Raw genomic sequence first — 23,519 nt, forward strand, 5'->3', positions numbered from 1 at the left:
TACAAAAATGCTTTTGTTGCTAAGAAACCTGCAAAGACGAGTTCTCCACACAGCATGGGTGCCTCATGGAACCCAACATGGCAAATGTGCTTGGACCCAACATCACTCCATTAATATGTTTCAAGATTCACCAGAATAATATACTAATCCATAACAATATTTCAAATAATAATAATAAAAACGAACCTTACCTCGATAAACCACGGGAAAATGTCATCAGAGGAGGTCAGCGACATTTGAGGGGAGCTCCTCAATCACCACATTGTAGAACTTTTGGATATCAAACAGCATCCGCTCATCGTCAAGTGTTACGAAGTTGATCGCGACACCTTTCCTTCCAAAACGACCACTACGCCCAATACGATGGAGATAGTTCTCTGGCTGTGTTGGCAGATCATAGTTAATGACAAGCGAGACCTGCTGGACATCAATACCACGAGCCAATAGATCAGTGGTAATAAGCACACGGGAGGATCCGGACCGGAATTCGCGCATGATTATGTCTCTTGTGTTCTGGTCCATATCACCATGGGTGGCAGAGACTGTGTGATCCCGGCTGCGCATCTTATCAGTCAACCAGTCAACCTTACGTCGGGTGTTAACGAAGATAACGCTCTGAGTGATGGCCAGGGTCTCGTAGAGGTCGCATAGGGTCTCCAGCTTCCATTCCTCCTTTTCGACATTCACATAGAACTGTTTAATTCCCTCCAGGGTCAGCTCATCTCTTTTCACCAAGATCCTCACAGGTTTGTTCATGAATTTCCGAGTGATCTCAAGAGCCTCGGGTGGCATGGTAGCCGAAAAGACCCCCACCTGGACTTTCGAAGGGAGGAGCTGGAAAATGTCATAAATCTGACACACACCCCCAAAAAAAAAAAATCAAATCAAATCAAATCAAAAGAACACTAAACTCTATGCAAACGTCATCTAGAAGAGCATAAGAAGTATTTCATCAAGTTAAGGAAGAGCCAAACACAAAATAGGGTCTAGTAGTGAAGGACAGATAATCATGCACACACATGGATATGCCCCCGCAATCATAAACAATAAAAATCTGAAGATATCAGAGCTGACAAGTATGCAGGCCCCCACCATATACTTTTAGAAGGAAACTCACTGAAACGATGTCCCTAATATGAATGCATATTATGCTTGTGCTTAAACCAAGGGAGGAGCATTGTCCTAGCTAGTCGAGGTCAGCCAACAGAACATCCTCATCGTTGTAGTCTTGTCCTAGCTCTTAAGAATCATGATTGATTGGCCAAAGTTTAACAAACAGCCATTTTACTCAGGCTTGGGACCGGCTGGCATCTCACCACTAGTTTATATCATACATAAAACTTCTAACTAATAAGCATATTTTGGAAGCAGGATAATTAAACATGTAATCCAGGCTTGGGACCGGCTGGCATCCCACAAGCACCCTTATAATACATGTAATCCAGTCTACAAAAGATAAACTACAGATTACATGACAAGCACGGGATAGCATATTTTGGAATCAGGACAATTAAACATAACAGCATAGAATTGAAGGTTAGAATAGAAGAGAACCTGATCCTTGAAACCTCGTGAAAGCATTTCATCTGCTTCATCCAGTACAAACATCTTAATGCAGTCAGGGCGAAGGGACTGTCTTCGCAGCATGTCAAAAACGCGACCAGGTGTGCCAACAACAACATGAACCCCACTTGAAAGAATGCGCTGATCCTCACGCACACTGGTTCCACCAACACAGGCATGCACCTTCACTCCCAAATAATCGCCAAGTGCACGCATAACCTTTTCAATTTGTTGGGCAAGTTCTCGAGTAGGAGCAAGAACCAAAGACTGACACTCAACTAGGCCATAGTCAAGCTGCTGCAAAATCCCAGAACAGAAAGTTGCTGTTTTGCCAGTACCAGACTGTGCCTGCTGGATGACATCGAGACCCTTGCAGAACGGCACAATTCCTCTCTGTTGGATTGCAGATGGCTTTTCAAAACCTACAAAGAGAGATTAAACATTTAAGTGTTTCTTCTTTCTTCTTAACATTCAACCAAAAAAAAAAAAAGATATAAGCACGTATCCACCATAAGCATAGATGCCTCGCAGAAGATTCTCCTGCAGGCCCATAGAATCAAAACTTTCATAAACCTCATCATATGAGGCAAAAAAATCTTGTCCATCAGCTGTCAACCTACACCCATCCATACGACAAGCCAAACAGGACCATTAGCATTGTTGTCACAAGTACTATATTTTACATCATTGCAATTTATAACAAAATAAGCATACAGAAAAAAAAGTGTTAGAAGGCAATAAAAAAACTTACAACTCATTCATTTTGGCATCATATTGCTTAGCATCAAATTGCGAGCCTTCTGGTGCCAAGCCTGCCATGACTGTAAAAGAACATTTAAAAGGCAACCCCAAAACATATTTAAGGTCAGACAATCTGGTCCTTATAAAGACAACATTGACTTCCTTTAGCTAAAATCATTACTAAAAAGTTAAGATGTTGGAACCAGAGATGCATGTGGGACTATTTTCTTAAATATAAGTAAGTGGTGCAGCCAGCTGATGGGAAAGATCCACCCAAAAGTCGGCACCTTCAATCTCGGCACGAGAATCACAACCAAAGCAGAAGAAACAATTCAAAATTTTTATTCAATTCAAAGAAGCCTCAAGACTACAAATGTAAGGATCGTAAATAAGGCTCCTATGATGTACAAAGAAAGTAGGTTCATAATATCATTGACAAGCAATGACTAGTTGCAAAAATGAAAAGGTGATAAAGAGATGCCTAAGGGATAAGAATGCATTTGAGATTTGATTGATTGATTATTACCTAGTTAGTTGATTGATTTTGCTAGCTAGCTACCTAAATAGGAGGGAATTAGGCCTCTTTAATGATGGGATAGCTGTGGGGCCTGGGCTTGAGCTTAATGGGCCTAGCCCTAGCCATTGATCTTGGGCCCAATTCAGCCTGGATCAGTCCTCCCTAGTGTGAAAGAACTTGACTCAGCGACTTAATGGCCTGATATTGCTCGTAGAGGTCAGGATTCAAGCAAAGTCGGTAGTTGTGATCCATATAGCAACAAAGAGAGGTCGTCCTTGCCAACTACGGTATGCTAAAAAAGCCGTTACGGGGTTGTAAAGACTGTTACGTAAAGGTAACGATGGCAACTGTTACACGTTGCAGGGTCATAAAGGTCATAACAGATGTTATGGAAAAATGACCCGTAATGGCCTTTACACAGCCTCCTAAACAGCCCGTAATGTCCCCCGTACAGGACATAATGACACCATAATGGACTGTTACGAGCCAATACAGGTTTTTCAGATTTTTTTCTATATATATATATATATATATATATATATATATATATATATATATATATATAGAGAGAGAGAGAGAGAGAGAGAGAGAGAGAGAGAGAGAGACCATAACAGCCATTACAGCCCCCATAACGGCCATTACACCCCGTGTCATAGAGGTAACGTGGTGGCCGTTACGACCACCACTACGATTACGGAATACCTTGTTACCAACAAACAAGAAACTTTTGGTAATCACCTTTGTGAGCCGATATGATCTACTCATCAAGAACTTTAATTGTCATATCTATAGGTGGCAAAACAGTTCCGCATAAGCATTGGTCGGTATGGTAACCACCTTTGTGCGCGGATGTGACAACTTGTTCTTTGATACCATTGTCAGTATGGTGCCCACGATAGATGGAAAGATCTTCCACATTGAAAGTATGAATACTAAGTAAATCTCATTGGAGATCGAAAACATAAGCATTGGCACTAATCTTCTTTATGATCTTGAACAGTCCCGCATTGCGAGGATGGAGATTCTTCGAGGATCGAGGGCTAATCAAGACAAATACATACCATAACCATGTCGTCTTTCACAGATTCGGCAAAACGACGACTTGCAACTTCATGTTGCTTACATGCAGTGATATTACATCGAACATCATCATACACTTGCTGCACATTGTAGATGAAGACAAACTGAATATCCCACGGAGGGAGCAACTCCTCAGGTGAATTATCAAGGACTAAATCTTTTGTTTTTAAGGTATCAGGGCCATCGGGTACTAAATCCTGAAGGTCATGAAGCATAAATTTAACTCATCAGAAGTCGTTTTGTGACTAAATAGGCTCATCTTGATTAGTAAAAGGCTCTTGCACCTGTTTTTTGACTGGAGTGAACATTACTCCTTACTCTCTTCCTCGAACTTCCGCATGGTGAGAATATAGAAGTTAGGGAGAGCAGTTGATGTCAACGACGGGGGCATAGATGGAGATGATAGATGTTGCAATGGGCGAACGTGGTTTTGATATGAAAATGAAATCATTCCATCAGGATCATGCCCCTTAGTATAAAATTATGTAAACGGTAAGAAAAGAAGACCTCTCAATATGAGTATATCCCTGATCTATCATAAACCAGTCAACAGTCAAGTTTGGATCCGATTCTCCTGACTAACCATCCATATTTTCCGTTCAAACCAAAAAGGAATATCTAGAGATGAACGAAAGAGATGAAGAAGAGATGGGTTCAAGATAAAAGAAAGTACGGGATTCTAGGACATAAAAAAAAGACGACAGCAGATTCTTACCTTTTCCTGCACATCGAAAATCTAGAAAGAAAAAGAAAAAAAAAAAAAACTGAAATCGGGGTGAAATTCTCAACACCCAAGGGTCAATCCTGAAACCCTAATCTCTTTGGTAAGAGAGGAAGAAAGCATGCGAATTCTCATTCATTCAATAATTAAAATAGAGTTTCTTACAGTGTATATATAAGCCACGGAAAAAACAAAAAGTGCACTAAAGCACCTAAAAACAAGGAAAATAACAAAAAAGACACCTAAAACTAAAAGGTGCACTAAAGCCACTGAAAACAAGGAAAATAACAAAAAGGCGCCTAAAACTAAAAGGTGCACTAAAGCCCTTAAAAACAAGAAAAAGAACCAAAAAATACACATAAAACTAAAACACCCGGGCAACAGGGTGTAAAATTCGCCCCATGGGCCTGTGGTCAAGGGTACAGTCATGCCGCTCTTGTACTCGTAACACGTCAGAAAATGGGTTCGATGGAACCGATGTCCATCCATGTCAATTCCTCCGCTCCAGTACTCTGTTGGCGACGCCTCCTCCTCTGGTACACTCTAAAGAGTGCACCACTGATGTCTACATCACCATTGTCATGTAACTTTCGATCAAAGAGCCAAAGGTTGGCAGAGATAAATGCTAGTGGCATTCATTGAAATTATGTCACACCAAATGTTGTCCCCATAGATGTCGATTTTAAAGGACACCAAACACTTTCGAGTCACAGGGATAGCAATGCCATCAATCTACCCAACCTTAAATAGTTTTGGATGCATTCCAGTTGGCAATTTGAGTTTATCAATTACACCTCTCGCTGCGTTGCAAGCTCTATATAGGGTTGTTACATCTTGATAAGCTCATCATAATACTCGTGGTCGTCCGAGCAATAGAGGTCCTCATTACCACGGTAATAGAGGTTCCTAGCTTTTGAATGCTCAGTTAAAACTTGTCATACCTATCTACAATAGTAACGGTTAGCATCGGGGAGGATTAGGATTATGACCTCGTAATTTGGTGTCATGCCCCTACAATGCTGGTTGCCTTTAGTATGTTTTTTTTTTTTTAACGGTGCCGTTGGTATGAATTTTGCGGCATAGGATGCTATAAAGGTCGTGGTTACCTTACAAGTGGAATCTACATCTGTGGGTGTGGCTAAAAAGGGTAGGAAGGTGGTCGGTAGCCCTGCGGTGGAGTCCGGTTAAGATATGGATCCATACCTTACCTCACAAAAAGTTTCCCGACTAGAGGGGGCTGATTTTTTGGGGCTTTTAATTGGTTGGATTTTTGGGGCTTTCAATGGGCTGTAGTAGGGAGCTAGATTTGGACTGGAATATGGCTGAATTGTTTTACCTTTAATGGGCTGGTATAGAGCTAAAATGTGTGCTTTTAACAGGTTATAATTGGGAACAAGGCTGATTTTTGGAGCTTTTGATGGGTAGGTAAATGGCTGCCAAACTATCGGTGGACTCCCCCTTTGTCAATTGAAGGTTTGGGCTTTGTAAAAGAAAAGAATAAAAGTGAATGGGGGTAGGATGGATAGATGCAATGAAGAGAACAGGGGAAATGATGCAAAATTTTATAATTAAAGAACATAGAAACAGAATATCGACATTGTTGTTGATCTAGGACTTCAATTCAGCTGTTGGAACCCACTTTGACACCAAAGCGGCACAGCCAGCTGGTCGGGAAGATCCACCCAAACGTAGGCACGTTCCATCTAAGTACGAGAACCACAAACAAGGTAAGAAGAAACGATCCAGAAATTTTATTCAATTCAACAGTGCCCTTAGCCCTTAAATAAACTCCTTAGATGTACAAAAAAGATAGGTTCATAACGTCCTTGACAACCAATGTCTTTTACAAAAAATGGAGAGGTAATAAAAAGATGCTTAAGAGATAATAATGCATTTAAGAATATTTGATTGATTGATTAGTGCATAGCTCGCTAAATGATTTTGCTAGCTAGCTACTTAAATAGGAGGCTTGGGCCTCTTTATTGATGGGATAGTTGTAGGGCCTGGGCTTGGGCTTAATAGACCTACGCCTAGACCATAGATCTTGGGCCCAGTTCAGCCTGCATCAGTAAGTCTATTTCATAGCCTTGGTGAAACAATATTCATGAAACCGACACCTAATAGTTGAAAGAACAAAGTACAAAGAATATAGGTTCAGAATGTCATTGACAACCAATGTCCTTTACAAAAATGGAAAAGTAATAAAGAGATGCTTAAGGGATAAGAATGCATTTAAGAATATTTGATTGACTGATTAGTGCATAGCTCGCTAAATGATTTTGCTAGCTAGCCACTTAAATAGGAGGCTTAGCCCTCTTTTTTGATGGGTCAGTTGTAGGGCATGGGTTTGGGCTTAATGGACCTAAGCTTGAGCCATAGATCATGGGCCCAGTTCAGCCTGCCTCAGTAGGCCTATTTCAATAGCCTTGGTGAAACAATATTCATGGAACCAACACCTAATAGTTGAAAGAACAAAAGGAAGCTAAAAGTCAAATTGAGCAGTGGGACAATAGAAGCGTAAGGAAAAGACAATGATTAAGAAAACACATCCTTCTTATGGTGAGAACTTTGCATGTGGGCAGAAGTATGATCGTGGCAGGCCATTGGATAGAAGGGGTCAACCATGGATTGCACAGACCCCATATTAGCCCAATCAGATGATCGCATGCAACCATACTATATATAACACAAGCAGCTTTTCGACATTTTGGCCCTGCAATCAGTTTAATAGGGTGGAAAACTTTCATTAGAAAATATTTTAAATGGAGTCTGGTATTTTGGGAACTAAAAATTGTGGTTGTTGTCTATCACGCTCAGATTTCACTCACAAAAAGCATGCAATAGCTTAAGAGTTTAGTATGTTTTCAATTCTTTCATGCGAGTAGCCAGCTCAAACTTCTCTCTGTGGCCTGCATAAAGCATAGAAGTAGGGAGACCATGCTTTGTGGGGTTCACTATGAAAATCCATACCTTAGGTCTGTTGGCCGGTTAATGTCCTAACATCAACCCAAAAATGAGGCAACCACACAACAAGAAAAGGTGGAGATGAGTCATTGTCTGTTGAAACCATGAGCGCCCCCTTCTCTCTTTCTCTTTACATGTAACCTACACCTTTACTACTATTTCCACCCCTTTTCTCCTACTTTATCTCTCCCATCCTCTTGGTACGTGCTCATGCCACTTCCCTAGTCCAAATAAGGGCCTGACTATCATTTTTATAGGCAGCACTTACTTGAATGGCTTTGATCACTCAGTCATGGTAGTTTTGGGTTGTCAAACATATAGAGGATTCCCCCTATCCAACAGTGTTTGTTGATTGTAGGAGGGCCCAGTTGCACGTGCATGTAGGTAGGTAGGTGTGTGGGTATGTATGCATAAAGCCACACCATAAAAGGATTTTTTTTTTTTTTAAAAGACATTGAACGTCCATTGTTAGCTATGTAAATGTATATGACACTTATCTACAAAACAAGTGAAACCGCATGACCACCATGTCCAAAAGCACAAAGCAATGGGAAGACCTTAACAGAGACGGAAATAATAAAAATCCCACTTATAGAGGTGAGGTATTCTAATTCCACATGTGGTGGTGTAGCCCATCCACATTCATGCTGACCACACATGCCAACATGGCAGATGTGCTGAAATCCAAGCTGTCCATTAGGAGAGCCCCACTAGAGAGTGGACCAGCCTGATTCTTGGCCAGGGTCCTAACACCAGCCCACTTGATGGATTGCTTGGATCTCACACCAGTTGGCACATGGCAGCATGTAAGGGGGTGTGTTGTGCATGAACATGATTAGTGAACCTCTAAGAAGACTGTCTACAATATCCAGGACTAAGGCTTGAAATAAAATCAAGAATGCAATAAGCTCACTCTTTCCAACTTTGATGTGGCTGCAGCATCTATAATAATCGTCTCATGTTAACCCAACATCAATATCAATATTATGGAAGTATAAGATTAGTGAGAGCATTGTGTTTTTGAATAGTTTAGTTTGATGAACACACTGTTTTCTGGCTCAATGTTTATCATCCCTCATCCGTTGACTTTTTCAAAGATGACGAAATAATTAAACCATAAAAAGAGGTACAGGGTCCAAGAGACCCAAGGCCATAGTAACCATCTTGTCACTGCACTTAGATTACAAGAATCACGGCCCCTCGACAGAGCACAAAAAGCAAAAACAACAAAAATAGCCACAAAAAAAAAAAGAAAAAAAATCATGGTCATAAAGGCCAGGCCAAGGAAAGGATTCATCCCTTTAAAATTGCATCCCCCAATCACTTTCAACCCAACTAACAATAGACCAGGAAATTCCAGAAAGACTAACCCCCATTCCAGCATCAAAGACACAGTGTCCCCCCACTAGAAGGTCTCCAACAATGCTACTTTGAAAATTCTAGCATTTCTTTCCTTCCAAAGGCCCCATAGAATTGCAAAATGCAGCAGCTTCCAAATGATTTTACCCCCAGACCATCAGGCCATCTCACCATAACCGCAAAAACAGATCTACTAAGCACCAATTGCACCAGAAATAGATTTTAAGCAGAGTCCCAAACTGCTAGCGCAACCGTACAGTGCAGGAATTGGTGATCACTTGATTCCTACGTACTTCTACATATTGTATACATATTCAGGATTGCAATTCCTAGTTTCTTTAGATTGTCAGTTGTGAGGATTTATCTGCCGATGCAATCCACACGAACGCTTGTACTCTGGGAGCAGGCACTTTCCACACAGGCACAGAGATGCATGTCTCTACCAGTCATACAAGACAACTGATTTAGAGGATAACAATCCCTCTGAAGATCCCTTCCTCAACCTCAGATCCTCACTTGAGGGATCAATTTTGACTTCATAAAGGATCTCTAAAAGAGCAATGGAATCTGCCACATCTCAGCATCTCTCAAGTTTCGCTGAAGGTTGACGAAGTCCCAAATCACCCAGAAAAGCACTTAAGCACTTCTGAACCTCGAATTTCTGTGGTGTAAGTGTAACTGATCATGCATAATAAGGCTACCTAAGAACTTCAGAACCTTAATTTCCCATGTTGGCACCAAATTAATTGGAAATTCAAATTTTCGAAAGTCAATCAATAAGGGCCACATGATATTACACAAAATGGTTCGTTTCAGAACCTTGAGATCCATGAAGCATTGTGACAAATATCACCCACACGTGTGTACAATTCAGCTAATGCACATATTCCAGCACAGTGGATATGTGCAATATCCAGGCAAACCATCAAGAGGGTACTAACTACTAAGTTGATACCCTACCCCAAGAATCAGGATGGTCCACTAGTCAAGTGGTCCACAATTAACTGAATAAACGTAAGGTTGTGAAAAGTCAGCCAAAGGGTTCTCCACTTAGCTGACTTGTACACGCATGATATTTTCACGGAAAATTATGATATTACCATGATAATATTGCAGATTTTCATAATATCAGCAATTATAAATTTCCGTGATCTTACCACAATTATTAGCACAAAAAATATTTTAAAAATTAAAATAATGATTTAAAGTTTAAAAATATTTAGTAATTTATAATAATATTTTGTAATTTTTTTATTTTCAATGTGGTTTTTCTAATAACATCGTGAGAAAAAACATCAGATTATGATCCCAATTCCCAAGAAATTGATGGGAACAATATTTATCACTATGCCATGAAGATGCATGCAGAATTGAGATGTCGGCAATACAATATCTAACAAGCACTTATATCTACTGATGCTCATTTAATGAATCCAGCATAATAAAGCTTGTTTGAAGGTTTCAGCATTAAACATGCATGAGATAGGATTAGCCCTTTTTTATGAGAATGCTGGAAATTTATATCCAGATGCTAAACCCAATGTCTTCTAATGCCAAAGGAGCCATTTTTATTAGATTGGCACTTGAGTCATCGTGTTACACTTCCTATACAAGAATCCCTATATGAATTGACCACACATAATGTGGACATACACCAAAAACATGCATTGAAATTTCAGACTTTATAATGCACTGCAGAAACTCTATTTATTCCTAGCATGGTTTTAAGACTCATCCGAGTCACTGACTCAGAATTTCAAGGACCTATTCCAGTTCAATTCCACAGGTTGGGGAAAGGGCAGTGACTTGACCAAGTCAGGTAGGACTCGGTCAATATGGCCGAGTTTGCCTGTCCGACTCATTCATCTCTCTCTCTCTCTCTCTCTCTCTCTCTCTCTCTCTCTCTCTCTCAGAGTAAAGGTGTGCCTACAACTGAGCACCGCACAGAAAAGAATGTGCATCAAATCCACCCCGTCCATTAGGTGCATGGCCACATTTTCACCATGGATCCTACAACATAGTTCAATCCAAACCACAGGGAACGGTGCAAAATCATGGGTAACAACTCTACATTCACATCAATGTGGCCACACGAGTCTTGGATGTATGGTTTTTTCTTGGAATCCATTCATCCCAGTGTGGCACGTCAGATGTGTGAATTGGATTATTGGATACAATATACACACCACAGAGGACCCCACGATTTGGATGATTTTAGTTGTGGAAATTCCCATCTCAACTGTTCCCCATGGTGTAACCCACCTGAGTTTTGAATCGACCCGATTTTTGGGCCGCAGTCCACACACCGTGGTGCATATGATGGACAGTGTGGATCTCATCTACATTAAGTCCTCCATCCATATCAGTGAATAGTCACACCCCCCACATCACTAGACATGGTCACGCAAGCATGAATTGGGCATCTGGGCTTCACAATAACTGGCTTCACAAAAAAGGAAAGAAAGAAAGACTTTGATACTTTGGATGCATGTGATGAATGACAAACAGGCACTTATTAATTCAAATTAAACCATCCAAATGAATGCTATAGATTTGGATGTATCAGGACCCAAAAATTACTGTTATTTCATTTATAAGTATCAGATTGATGGACATTTATTGGAAAATAAATGATGAAAAATGTGCAAAATTGCAATGATCTTATTTCAGCAAATAAGGGTCCAGAAATAAGAGCATCGTTGTCAAATAGCATAAGCAATTATATGCGACCCAAGGGGCTTGTGTGCATATGTGATCACATATGCCATCGCACAAATTTTTTCATTGCATAAGTGATGACATAATCTCTTATTCAATCACATAACACAACCACCTCATGTAATAGAATGCCAACTCCACAAGATTATCACCTAGCTGAAAGTAGGCTCGTGTCTCAAGGCAACAAAGTGGCTGACAAGGCTAACAACGTGCAAGGGAACCACTTTTATTTTTAATTTTCACATTTTTTTAGGGGTTGTTTGGATGCATGTAGATGGTTTAAGTGGGAAATGATTTACAGATGTAAACCATTTACAGTCTGTCCTATTTGGATGTAAGTTGTAAATGATTTGGTAAATGATTGTCTGTGTTTGGATAGCCAATCTTAGAAAATATAGCCGTTAAACTATATATGTGGAGCATGTAAATGAAATCCCACCTTTTTGCCTGTAAATCAAATGGGGGTAAATGTTGTAAATCATTTACAGCTTGTAAATGATTTACAGGCCAAAAAGGTCATCCAAACAAAGAGAGTAAATGATTTCCGAAATCATTCACAATTTGCCTAATTTACAGGCATCCAAACGACCCCCTACCATCAAGATTTTAGCAAGTTGAGAGTGAGGAAAAAAGAAGAAGAAGAAATGTGCATTCAACCATCTCAGTTTCTCACAAGAGTCGCGACAACAAAACATAATTTCAAATCTAACAACATCCATACTGATGTAGAGCGGGTCGCGGACACTTTCATGTCCAAGATGGATCAGAGAAGACCCGATCAGAAGCAGAAATCATCAAGACCATCAGAACCTTAAAACAGTCATATCTCGCAAACCGGAATGAGTTACTCGACGCACCATATATGATTTTGGGGTAGGACGAGCTACTTTGGCCAACCAACCCGGCTGCCCACACCGAATTTCGAGATTGCATCATATCAACGGTCAAATTCCATGTGTATTTCCGTTTTTACTATTTTTAGTAAGTTTTAGTTTGATTATAACCCTTCATCCGTTGGGCTTTAAGAGTTGCGTCCAACATGAAAAGTGTTTAGAAAATTTAGGAGAATAACGTGGTTAAGCCACATAGGACACTTACTATAAAAAGTAGATTTACTATTTATAGTAAGTTACGAATTTTAGGGAGTTTTAGTTATAGTTTAATTCTTAAACTTCTTCCTAGTCTTGGTATCCCTATTTAAAGGGTTGTAGACTCGTTTATTTCACATATCAATCAATCAATACGTTTCTTTCATATATCTTAAAATTATTTCCATTTCTTTTCCTCGTGGATTCAAGAAGTCTCTGTGAGGAGTCTAGAAAAGCTCCGTAGATTCGGAGTAGTTATCCTTGAGGAAGACGGTGATCGACCTCATCACGTTCATCCCTGCGTCAATTGGTATCAGAGTGAGGACTCCCCTCAGGCCGATGGCAAACAACAAAGGTATGAACAAAAATCCTGTAGACAGTGATCCAAGGATTCGTTATCTTTCGGAAAGAATAGAAGCTTTCCACCGGGAGAGTCAGTTGACCATGCAAGGGCTGCAAACAACCCTCAACCATATTGCGGATGCGCTAATTCCGCCACGAGTTCAAAGCGATGCTCAACCGGCCGTGTCCCTGTACGACACAAACCCGATTTCTGCAAAGCACCATCAGATGATGGTAAATCGCAGGCCACCACTTTGATCGTGAGGAAGCCGTTATACATGCCAAAGGTAGAAATAGAATTACAGCAAGACAACATCTTTCAAACGAGATGCACTATAAGCCAAAAGGTCTGTAATGTGATCATCGATGTCAGGAGCAGTGAGAATCGCATGTCGAAAATAATGGTGAAAAAGTTACAACTGAAAACAGAAAAACATCCATCTCCGTACACGATTGGATGGACCAAGGAGGTTAACAAAACAGAGGTAACCGAACAATGCACCGTCTTATTTTCAATTGGTAAAAATTATAAGGAACGAGTACTTTGTAACGTAGTCGACATGGAAGTTTGTCATATGTTACTTGGTCGACCATGGCAAAATAATATTAATGGTATTGCTACGCATAGAGGTCAGGATGACGCATTTATATTTACTAAAGACGGTAGAAAGATTGGCCCCGTCGCTATGGGAACGAAGGACCAACCCAAGACTTCAGAGTTGAGGAACATTCTCTCACAACTAAATAGGCTTTTGTTAAACAATCTGAGGAAATAAGAGATATATATGCATTAGTTGAAAAGAAAGAATATATGGAGCCTCTGAACATCCCAGGGGATTTGAAACCAGTGTTGCACGAGTTCAAGGCAATTGTTCTCGACGAACTCCCAAATAAATTATCTCCAATACGAGGAAAAAAAAAAAAAACCACATTGATCCCGACTTAAGGGCAAGTCTGCCTAATTGCCCACATTATCAGAAAGAATATGAGATCTTGAGGGCAAAAGTAAAGGAACTAATCAATACTAGTCAAGTCAAGGAAAGCATGAGTACATGTGTTGTGTCAGCTCAAGAGCCTAATGTCAAATATAATAAAATGGCTAATAAACATCGGCGTCGAAAGTTATCTCAGAATCATGAGCCAAATTCCTTGAGTAACTCGAGGACGAGTTTTTTCCAAGTGGAGGGGTATAATGTAGAACGTGTCAGGAATATATTCCTAGCATGGTTGGACCAAAAGAAGTTGGACCGTAAATTGATCATAACTTTTGATCTGGGAATCGTTACAACGCACCAGCCCGAGTATCAAGAACCAAAGCAGCACGAGACTCGAGGACGAGTTCTTTTGAAGTAGAGGGGACTGATGTAGAGCAGGTCGTAGACACTTTCATGTCCAAGATGGATCAGAGAAGACCCGATCAGAAGCAGAAGTCATCAAGGCCGTCAAAACCTAAAAACAAGCATATCTCGCAAACCGAAATGAGTTACTCGACGTACCATATATGATTTTGGAGTAGGACGAGGTACTTTAGCCAACCAACCCGGCTGGCCATGCCGAATTTGTGAGATTGCATCATATCGACGGTCGAATTCCATGTTTATTTCCATTTTTACTATTTTTAGTAAGTTTTAGTTTGATTATAACTCTTCATCCGTTGGGCTTTAGGAGTTGTGTCCAACAAGAAAAGTGTTTAGAAAATTTACGAGAATAACGTGGTTAAGCCACATAGGACACTTACTATAAAAAGTAAATTTACTATTTATAGTAAGTTACGAATTTTAGGGAGTTTTAGTTATAATTTAATTTTTAAACTTCTTCCTAGCCTTGGTATCCCTATTTAAAGGGTTGTAGACTCATTTATTTCACCTATCAATCAATCAATAAATAGTAACAAAAGTTTCATTACGTGAATTCGGAGTCTCTATGAGGAGTCTAGAGAAGCTCCATGGATTCGGAGTAGTTATCCTTGAGGAAAACAGTGATTGACCTCATCACGTTCATCCCTGCATTACATACTCATGCAAAAGTTTCATTACTGTCGCAAATCCATATCAGCTGACATGAGAAATTAACATAACTGCATTCAAATAGCTACCGAAAAGAATCATATATACAGTTCAACAGAAATTACTTCACAACTCCCTAATTCGATATCAAAGAGAGCTATCGTTTAAATTGATCAGCTACCATCCAATTTCATCAAAACACAAAACATCAAAATCTACCATAGAAAAAGCTACATACAACATACATAACCCATCATCAAACATAAAACACTTTAAATCAATCTAAACACTAAAACATACATTCCAAAACCAAACACAGAACCCTAGATCATCTTGCCGACAGATCTATCAGTCAAAATCATAGGAATCTCCATCCAAACGCATCGAAAACAACATCTAGATGCCCGTAAGTTGGGTAAAATGTAAGTAACTTACAGGGAAGTCACTTACAGGTGGTGTTTGGGGGAGGAAATTCACATGTAAGTCACTAACAACCTATAAGTCACTTACAGTCAAATCTTCCAGGAAACTGCAGGGGGTTGGGGGTGAGAAGTCACTTCCCTGTAAGTGACTTACAGGCACAATGTTCCGATTTTTGAAAAGAGGGAAAGGGGGAGAAGTGCACCAACAGCCTACCTGCAATTAGCTCCAATCTCTCTCTCTCTCCCTCTCTGCAATCGTCTGTCTCTCTTTCTCTCCCTCTCTACAATCGTCTCTCTCTCTCTTTCTCTCCGTCTCTGCAATCAGCTCTCTCGCTCTCTCTCTACAATTGCCGTGCGCCGGTTGCTAGGGTTGCAAGCTTCTTCCTTTTTTATTGCTTTTGAATCGGCCCGATTCGGGGAGGCCGTGACAGTGGGGCCCACCTTATGTATTGATAGACGCGGATTTCCTGCGAAATCCTGCGCAAGGATGCTCGGTGGGGTCCACTGCAATGTATGTAAGAAATCCGTTCCGTCCATCCTTTTTTGGATCTAATTTTAGGTCGTGCGGCAAAAATAAGGTAAATAAAAAACTATGTGGGTCACACGATAGAGAAAATTAGGGAAAGAAATTTCTACCGTTGAAACCTGCCTAGGCTCCACCTTGATGTTTATATGCTATCCAAACCGTTTAAAAGGTCATTCCCGGTAGGATGAAGTGAAAAAACTAAAGGTATAGCCTGATACAAAACTATTGTGGCCATAAGAATGCTTCAACTGTGTTTACTGAATTCCCGCTTTTCCTGTTGTGTGGCCCACTTAACTCTTGGATATACGTCATTTTTTGTCACAGGTCCTAAAATGAACTCTAAAAACGGATGGACAGAATAGATTTCTCACGTAAATTGAAGTAAGCCCCACCCAACATCTTACGCAGGAACTTCCTGCTAAAGGCTTTAACAGGAAATCCGCTGATATAGGAAACAAATTGGTTACTCTAGTGGTCGTTGTTTAGTGGGCCCACCATGATGTGTGTGTTTCATCCATGATGTTCATATATTTTTCCAGATCATTTTATGGTATGAAACCAAAAATGATGTATATATCGATCTCAGTTGGACCACGTTAAGGAAAAAAGTGCTGAATGAGTGTGGTCCATTAAAAACCTTTTGGGGGTCATAAAAGTTTTGGATCAAGCTGATCTTTGTTTTTTTCCCTTCATTGGGACTGTATGACCTAATCAACATATTGGATGTCAAATGAACAGTACACTGGACACTAGGAGGATTTTAATGGTGGATATCCAATTACTATTGTTTTCATGTGGTGTGATTCACATGAGACTTATATTCCTCTAATTTTTGGGGTCGAGCGCTAAAATTATCTTTAAAAATGGATGAATGGAATGAATGAAGCATATACATCATAGTGGGGCCCACATAACACCAACCATCAGCCACCGTGCTGGTGGGAGGGGAGTAGCCATTCCGTTTCCATACGCGGATTAGCTCGGATTTCCAAGTTCCTGCACCGGGTACTAAGTGGGGCCACCTTCATGTTTTTGAGAAATCTACCACGTTCATACGTTTTTTGAGATCATTTTACGACATATGGCCAATAATGAGCGGGGTTCGATACTCGAGTGGCGACAAAAACAAGGATTTAACGTCCACAGTTGAAATATTTGTGGGGCCAAAAAAGTTTCAAATTAGGATAATGTTTGTCTTTTCCGTTTATCCAAGTAATAACGATGTTATCAACGGTATGGATGGCATGCAAACATCATTGTCAACCCCAGAGATATTTCAACGGTGCGAATTTCCCTACCCACCTTTTCCTTGAGTACGGCCCACTTGATAATTGGATCCGGTTCATTTTTTGCCTCATGTTGTAAAATGATCTCAAAAAACGGATGAACGTGATGGATCTCTCATAAACATAAAATTGGCCCCACCTATGTTCCCTGCGCAGAACTTTTGCAGGAAATTCGCGTCCCAGGTTGAGCAGCGACGCTCGCTACCGAAGTGACGTCACTAAGTTCCGTGGGGCCACCATGATGGACGTTTCGTATCCCCACTGTCCATCCAATTAGAAATATCATATTAGGTCAGATCCAAAGCTCGAATGGACCTGCCACAGAAAACTGTGAGGAGAGTGACACCCACCATTAAAGAGTTATAAACGTCACGATAGTTTTCGATCAAGCTTACATTTGTGTTTTCCATTCTTTGATATCTGAGTTAAAACATAAACAGGATGGATCTCAAATAAACATCATAGCGACCTTCCGCATGTTTCAACTATGGGCGTCACTCTCCCCAATACTTTGTATGGTGGGGTCCACTCTAGCCCTAGATTTGCCTTATTCTTTGGATCATGCCCTAAAATGATCTCTCTAAATGTATGGACGGTGTGGATACAATACAGACATCACGGTGGGGCCCACAAAACTTGGTGATTTCACTTTAGTAGCAAGTCTTGCTACAAGGTGTGTCAGTAGTTAATCGGCATCCTATTGATATATCCACGTTGTCCATCGGTTATATAATCATGGGCTAAAAAATGAGGCAAATCCTAATCTCAAGTGGTTCACATCGCAGAAACAGTGGTGATTGAATGTCCACCATTAGAGACCAACGTATGGCCTATCATTATGTTTATATGTCATCCAACCTATTGATAATGTCACACATGCGTATAAGGGAAAACAAAAATATAAGCATGGTCCAACTATTTTGCAGCCACAAAAGTTTTTATTGGTGGGCATTCAATTATCAGTAATTGTTTCTCACTGTGTGGCTCATCTAAGATTTGGATTTTATTTTTTTATGTGCAAAGCCTTGTAATGAACCGATGAAATATACATCAAGGCAGGTCCCATGGTCTAGTCCGTCGCGGTGGACAATTGCTCTTATATTTTTATTTATTATTATTTAGCTATTGTCCATTAAGATGGGCCATTTTTATTTTATTAAACCATATTGTTCGTGGTCCTGGAAGATATATGATGATCTTAATGAGTTGTTATCAACATCTCCTCCTATAGTTATGGTTGATCTAATCTTCAATTGCCTTGAAAGAATCCATAGTCTCTTAGTGAGATGTTTCTTCAGTATGTTGCACTATTATTTTATGGTCATTCCTTTTGTTGTAAATCCGGCAAAGAACTCAATCATCTAGCTACAACAAAAAGATTTCTTAGTGAGCCTGGTTAAATTTTTCCCATAGTTTCCTACCAATTCTTATATTAAGTTATTGCAATATATTACAGGTATTTTGAATCAATGAGCTCACTTTTATGGCTAAGTCGATGATTGTTTAACCTAAAAAAATTGGCTTAAATATTTATCTAGATGGGCCTAACAAAATTATATATTCAATGCCAATTTTTGTTTTTTATGTAATCATAACAAATTGGAATGATTCTGTGCGTTAAACTTATTTCGATGTAAATATAAAACTTCATATCTATAAATAACTTACAGGTTATTCAAATGTAAAAACCAACTTACTTGGAAGTGACTTACAGCTTACATTCAAACAAGATTACCTCTAAGTAGCTTTCATATGTAGGTCATGTAAGTCACTTACAACTTAAAGAAGTTACGGGCATTCAAACACACTTTCAAACTATGCAATTCATTAAAAAAATATAAATAAATAAATAAAAACAAGAGAGGAAAAATCGAGATCAAGAGCTCTCCATCGAAAGTCGCTCCGCAAAAACAAATCTACATAAGAAGAATTAGGGTTCGTTGAAGAGGAGAGCGGATCATTAGCAAAGAGAGAGCTAGGTTTTTTTTTTTTTTTTTTTCACTCCTTGTATCTCAACCACGGGGTCGAGAGAATGAAAGTGTAAGAGAGTGACATACGAACATGAGATTTCTACAGTACGATTTAAGGGGTTGCTTGGTACTCTCCAACGATCCAGTATCTTGTGTAGTTTGGAACTCAATTTCAGAATTTCCATGATTTGAAAATATTGGATTTCAATTACATCACTTGTGTTTGGTAGCTTATAGCCAAAATGCACTGAAATAAAAAATAAATAAATTCATACTTGTATGCATGTTTGAATTATGAGGGCATTCACTTTCAACATCCACAATTCAAAATTGTTTTAAACCATGAATTTATTTGTCTCAAACTTAACGTTCAATCCTTGAGTTTCTTTGTCTCAGATTCTATACGAAAACCCAATGTTCGTCCTAATATCCCTTGTTGGGAATACAACAAGCCTTAACATGACTTGTCTGATGTAGAAGTAACTTCAAACAAAATTGCACAGCACAATAGGGAAAAAAAATAAATCAATTAATCACATAAAGGTTTTATTTGGGCCTCATTATCTCAGCGGACAGGTCTGTGCTCAGTCAAAGGTTTTATTTCTGTGGGCTATAACTTTGGACAGAACTTAGCCCAGCCCATTGATGGATCATTGGGCCTGTATAAATGGTTTAATAAAATAAAAAAAAGCCCATCTTAATAGGCAATGGCTAACATAAAATTTAAAAATATAAGAGTAATAGTCAACCATGATGGACTAGACCATGGACCTGCCTTGATGTATATTTCATCAATTTGTTACGAGGCATTTCAAAAAATTCCGAATCTTAGATGAGCCACACTGAAAGAAATAATTGCCAGTAATTAAATGCCCACCAATAGAATTTCTTGTGAGCCACAAAAGACTTGATCAAACTTATATTTAAGTTTTCCCTTATTTACATATGTGTGGCCTTATCAATTGGTTTAGTGAAAACATTAGATCAGCCGTAGCTCTAGAAGCAGATTGATAACAACTCATTTATGAGTTGGATAGACCATGACACCCGCTTTGATGTATATTTCATCAGTTCATTACGAAGCAGTGCCCAAAAAAATTATTGGTAACTGTATGCCCACCAATAGATTTTTCTGTGGGCTGCAAAAGAGTCGGATCAAGCGGATCAAGCTTATATGTATTTTTTCCCTTATCTACATGTGTGACCTCAACCGGTTGGATGGCAAATCAATGTTACGATGGGCTCCATGTAGTCTTTAATGGTGGACATTCAATCACCACTGTTTCCCGTGATGTGACCTAAATGAGATTTGGATTTACCTCATTTTTTGGCATAAGCTCTAAAACGAGATCGCGGAACTGATGAGCAGTGTGGATATATCATTACATAAGGTGGACCCCACTGTCACGGCCTCACCAAATCGGGCCGATTCAAAAGCAAAGAAAAAAAGCGAAACGGATCGGCTACCCCCCTGCCACCAGCCAATGGCTGGTGGCCGGTGCTTTGTGGGCCCCGCCATGATTTATGTGTTTCATCCATGCTGTCTATCTAATTTTCCGGATCATTTTATTGGATGAGATAAAAAATGAGTTATATCACAATCTCAAGTGCAGCACATTACAGGAAACGGTGTTGAATTAGTGTTGACCATTAAAAACCTTTTGGGGCCATAAAAGTTTTGGATCAGGCTGATTTTTGTTTTTTCCCTTCATCTAGGTCTGTATGACCCAATCAACAGGTTGGATATGAAATAAACAGTACAGTGGGCCCTAGGATGATTTTAATGGTGGATATCCAATCGCTATTAATTTCCTGTGGTGTGGTCCAAAATGGAATTTTTATCCCCTCATTTTTAGGGAAAAACATAAAATGATCTTTAAATGTGGATGAACGGAATGGATGAAACACATACATCATGGTGGGGCTCATAGAGCACCGACCACCAGCCACCGGGCTGGTGGAGGGGGAGTAGCCGATCCGTTTCCGAAAAATAGAAGCTTGTAACCCTAGCAACCGGCGCACGGCAATTGGAGAGAGAGAGAGAGAGGGAGGGAGAGAGAGAAGAGAGAGAGAGCTGATTGCAGAGAGGGACAGAGAGTGACGATTGCAGAGAGAGAGAGAGAGAGAGAGAGAGAGAGAGAGAGAGACGATTGCAGAGAGGGAGAGAAAGAGAGACGATTGGAGCTGATTGCAGGTAGGCTGTTGGTGCATTTCTCCCTCTTTCCCTCTTTTCAAAAATCCGAACGTTGGGCCTGTAAGTCACTTACAGGGAAGTGACTTCTCACCCCCAGCCCCCTGCAGTTTCCTGGAAGATTTGACTGTACTTACAGGTGAATTTCCTTCCCCAAACACCACCTGTAAGTGACTTCCCTGTAAGTTACTTACATTTTACCCAACTTACAGGCATCTAGATGGTGTTTTTGATGCGTTTGGATGGAGATTCCTATGATTTTGACTGATAAATCTGTCGGCAAGATGATCTAGGGCCCTGTGTTTGGTTTTGGAATGTATGTTTTGGTGTTTAGATTGATTTAAAGTGTTTTATGTTTGATGATAGGTTATGTATGTTGTATGTAGCTTTTTCTATGGTAGATTTTGATGTTTTGTGTTTTGATGAAATTGAATAGTAGCTGATCAATTTAAACGATAGCTGTCTTTGATATCGAATTAGGGAATTATGAAGTAATCTCTGTTGAACTGTATATATGATTCTTTTTGGTAGCTATTTGAATGCAGTTATGTTAATTTCTCACGTCAGCTGATATGGATTTGTGACAGTAATGAAACTTCTGCATGAGTATGGATGCTGTTAGATTTGAAATTATGTTTTGTTGTCGCGACTCTTGTGAGAAACTGAGATGGTTGAATGCACATCTTCTTCTTCTTCTTCTTCGTCTTTTTTCCTCACTCTCAACTTGCTAAAATCTTGATGGTAGGGGGTCGTTTGGATGCCTGTAAATTGGGCAAGTTGTGAATGATTTTGGAAATCATTTACTCTCTGTGTTTGAATGGACTTTTTGGCCTGTAAATGATTTACAAAATTTACCCTCATTTGATTTACAGGCAAAAAGGTGGGATTTCATTTACAGGCTCCACATATATAGTTTATATATAGTTTAACGGATTTTCAAAGATTGGCTATCCTAACACAGACAATCATTTACCTGTAAATCATTTACAACTTACAGCCAAAAAGGACAGACTGTAAATGGTTTACATCTGTAAATCATTTCCCACTTAAACCATTTACAGGCATCCAAACGACCCCTAAAAAAAGGTGAAAATTAAAAATGAAAAGTGGTTCCCTTGCACGTTGTTAGCCTTATCAGCTACTTTATTGCCTTGAGACACGAGCCTGCTTTCAGCTAGGTGATAATCTTGTGGAGTTGGCATTCTATTACGTGAGGTGGTTGTGTTGTTCAGAATAGATGCTGTAAGATTATACTGGCCTTGTCATTCCCTCTATAGGCTGTTTTTTGTGCCATACCCACCTTTCAGCTTTTAGAAAGGGTGAACATTGTTGTTCAAGAGTGATACTGTTGTTGGAGTGCATTTGTTGTTCATACTACTGCCAAACAGTTAACCATCTCTTGGAGATTTTACCTGACTGGTCATCCAAATGCAAAGCTTGAGTTACCCATAGAGAGTCCAAGACACTGAGATACATGGTCCCACTTAAGGGTAACTTACTTTTTTTTTTTTTTTTTTGAATTTCTAGTTTCTTTTTATTGATAAGTTGCACAAATGATAATCTTGTGAGACTATTGATTGGAACTGTGAAGTGGAAACATTAGGTCATGTTTGGAAGGCATGGATTCATGCCAAAAAATGGAAAAGGAAAAGGGTTTTCCATTGATTTGATGATTTGTTTTGTTTGGACAGCAGAGAAAAAGGTGGATTCCCCCCAACAATCATTACACTTTTTCATATTTTGAATTCTTGGCACAAGAAACTAGGTGAATACTGTGAGGGGAATATGAGATTTTCACTTGATATCCAAACAAGAACTCAAAATCGGAATCATGTTTCAATAGTTCTCATAGAAATCATCATTGGATAATTGTTATTTTTCCTTTCCTTTTCTTTTGTTTTCATGTATCCAAACATGCCTTTAAAAACAATATTTGGAATTGGTCTTTCATTGCTAGAATTGACTCTCTCAAATTTGTTCACTCGTATATGGTAGAGTTGCTCTATGATGGACCTTGATTGTGTT

The 23,519-nt window shown here is 39.5% G+C and overlaps 2 protein-coding genes across 5 annotated transcripts in view; one reads left to right on the forward strand and one right to left on the reverse strand.

Annotated features, from left to right (window-relative positions):
• LOC131217837 (eukaryotic initiation factor 4A-8-like) lies at positions 1-15,904 on the reverse strand. The gene is made up of 5 exons (XM_058212687.1): positions 15,736-15,904; positions 2,315-2,384; positions 2,073-2,179; positions 1,555-1,985; positions 1-852 (listed from the first exon to the last, which is right to left on the reverse strand). The coding sequence occupies exons 2-5, from the start codon at positions 2,380-2,382 to the stop codon at positions 217-219; spliced, it is 1,242 nt and encodes a 413-aa protein (XP_058068670.1). The 5' UTR covers positions 2,383-2,384; positions 15,736-15,904; the 3' UTR covers positions 1-216.
• Positions 13,957-23,519, forward strand: part of LOC131217853 (eukaryotic initiation factor 4A-15) — a 22,630-nt gene continuing 13,067 nt past the window's right edge. The window contains exons 1-2 of one of the 4 annotated variants that reach the window (XM_058212689.1): positions 13,957-13,966; positions 21,438-21,497. The gene's annotated coding sequence lies outside the window, so the exon portion shown is untranslated. Of the gene's footprint in view, positions 13,967-21,358; positions 21,509-21,608; positions 21,634-23,519 lie in introns of those variants that run through there. The other 3 variants (XM_058212688.1, XM_058212690.1, XM_058212691.1) reach the window with 3 other exon arrangements.

This window comes from Magnolia sinica, chromosome 1 (genome assembly GCF_029962835.1).
Source record: "Magnolia sinica isolate HGM2019 chromosome 1, MsV1, whole genome shotgun sequence".
Lineage (NCBI taxonomy): Eukaryota > Viridiplantae > Streptophyta > Magnoliopsida > Magnoliales > Magnoliaceae > Magnolia > Magnolia sinica.

Bases quoted from the DNA above. Each gene is read 5' to 3' on its own strand.
- LOC131217837 (XM_058212687.1), bottom strand. From the start codon at position 2,382: ATGGCAGGCTTGGCACCAGAAGGCTCGCAATTTGATGCTAAGCAATAT. The intron at 1,986-2,072 runs GTGGATACGTGC...CTCTCTTTGTAG, and splicing joins GCGAGGCATCTATGCTTATG to GTTTTGAAAAGCCATCTGCA. The intron at 853-1,554 runs GTTCTCTTCTAT...GGTGTGTGTCAG, and splicing joins CACGAGGTTTCAAGGATCAG to ATTTATGACATTTTCCAGCT.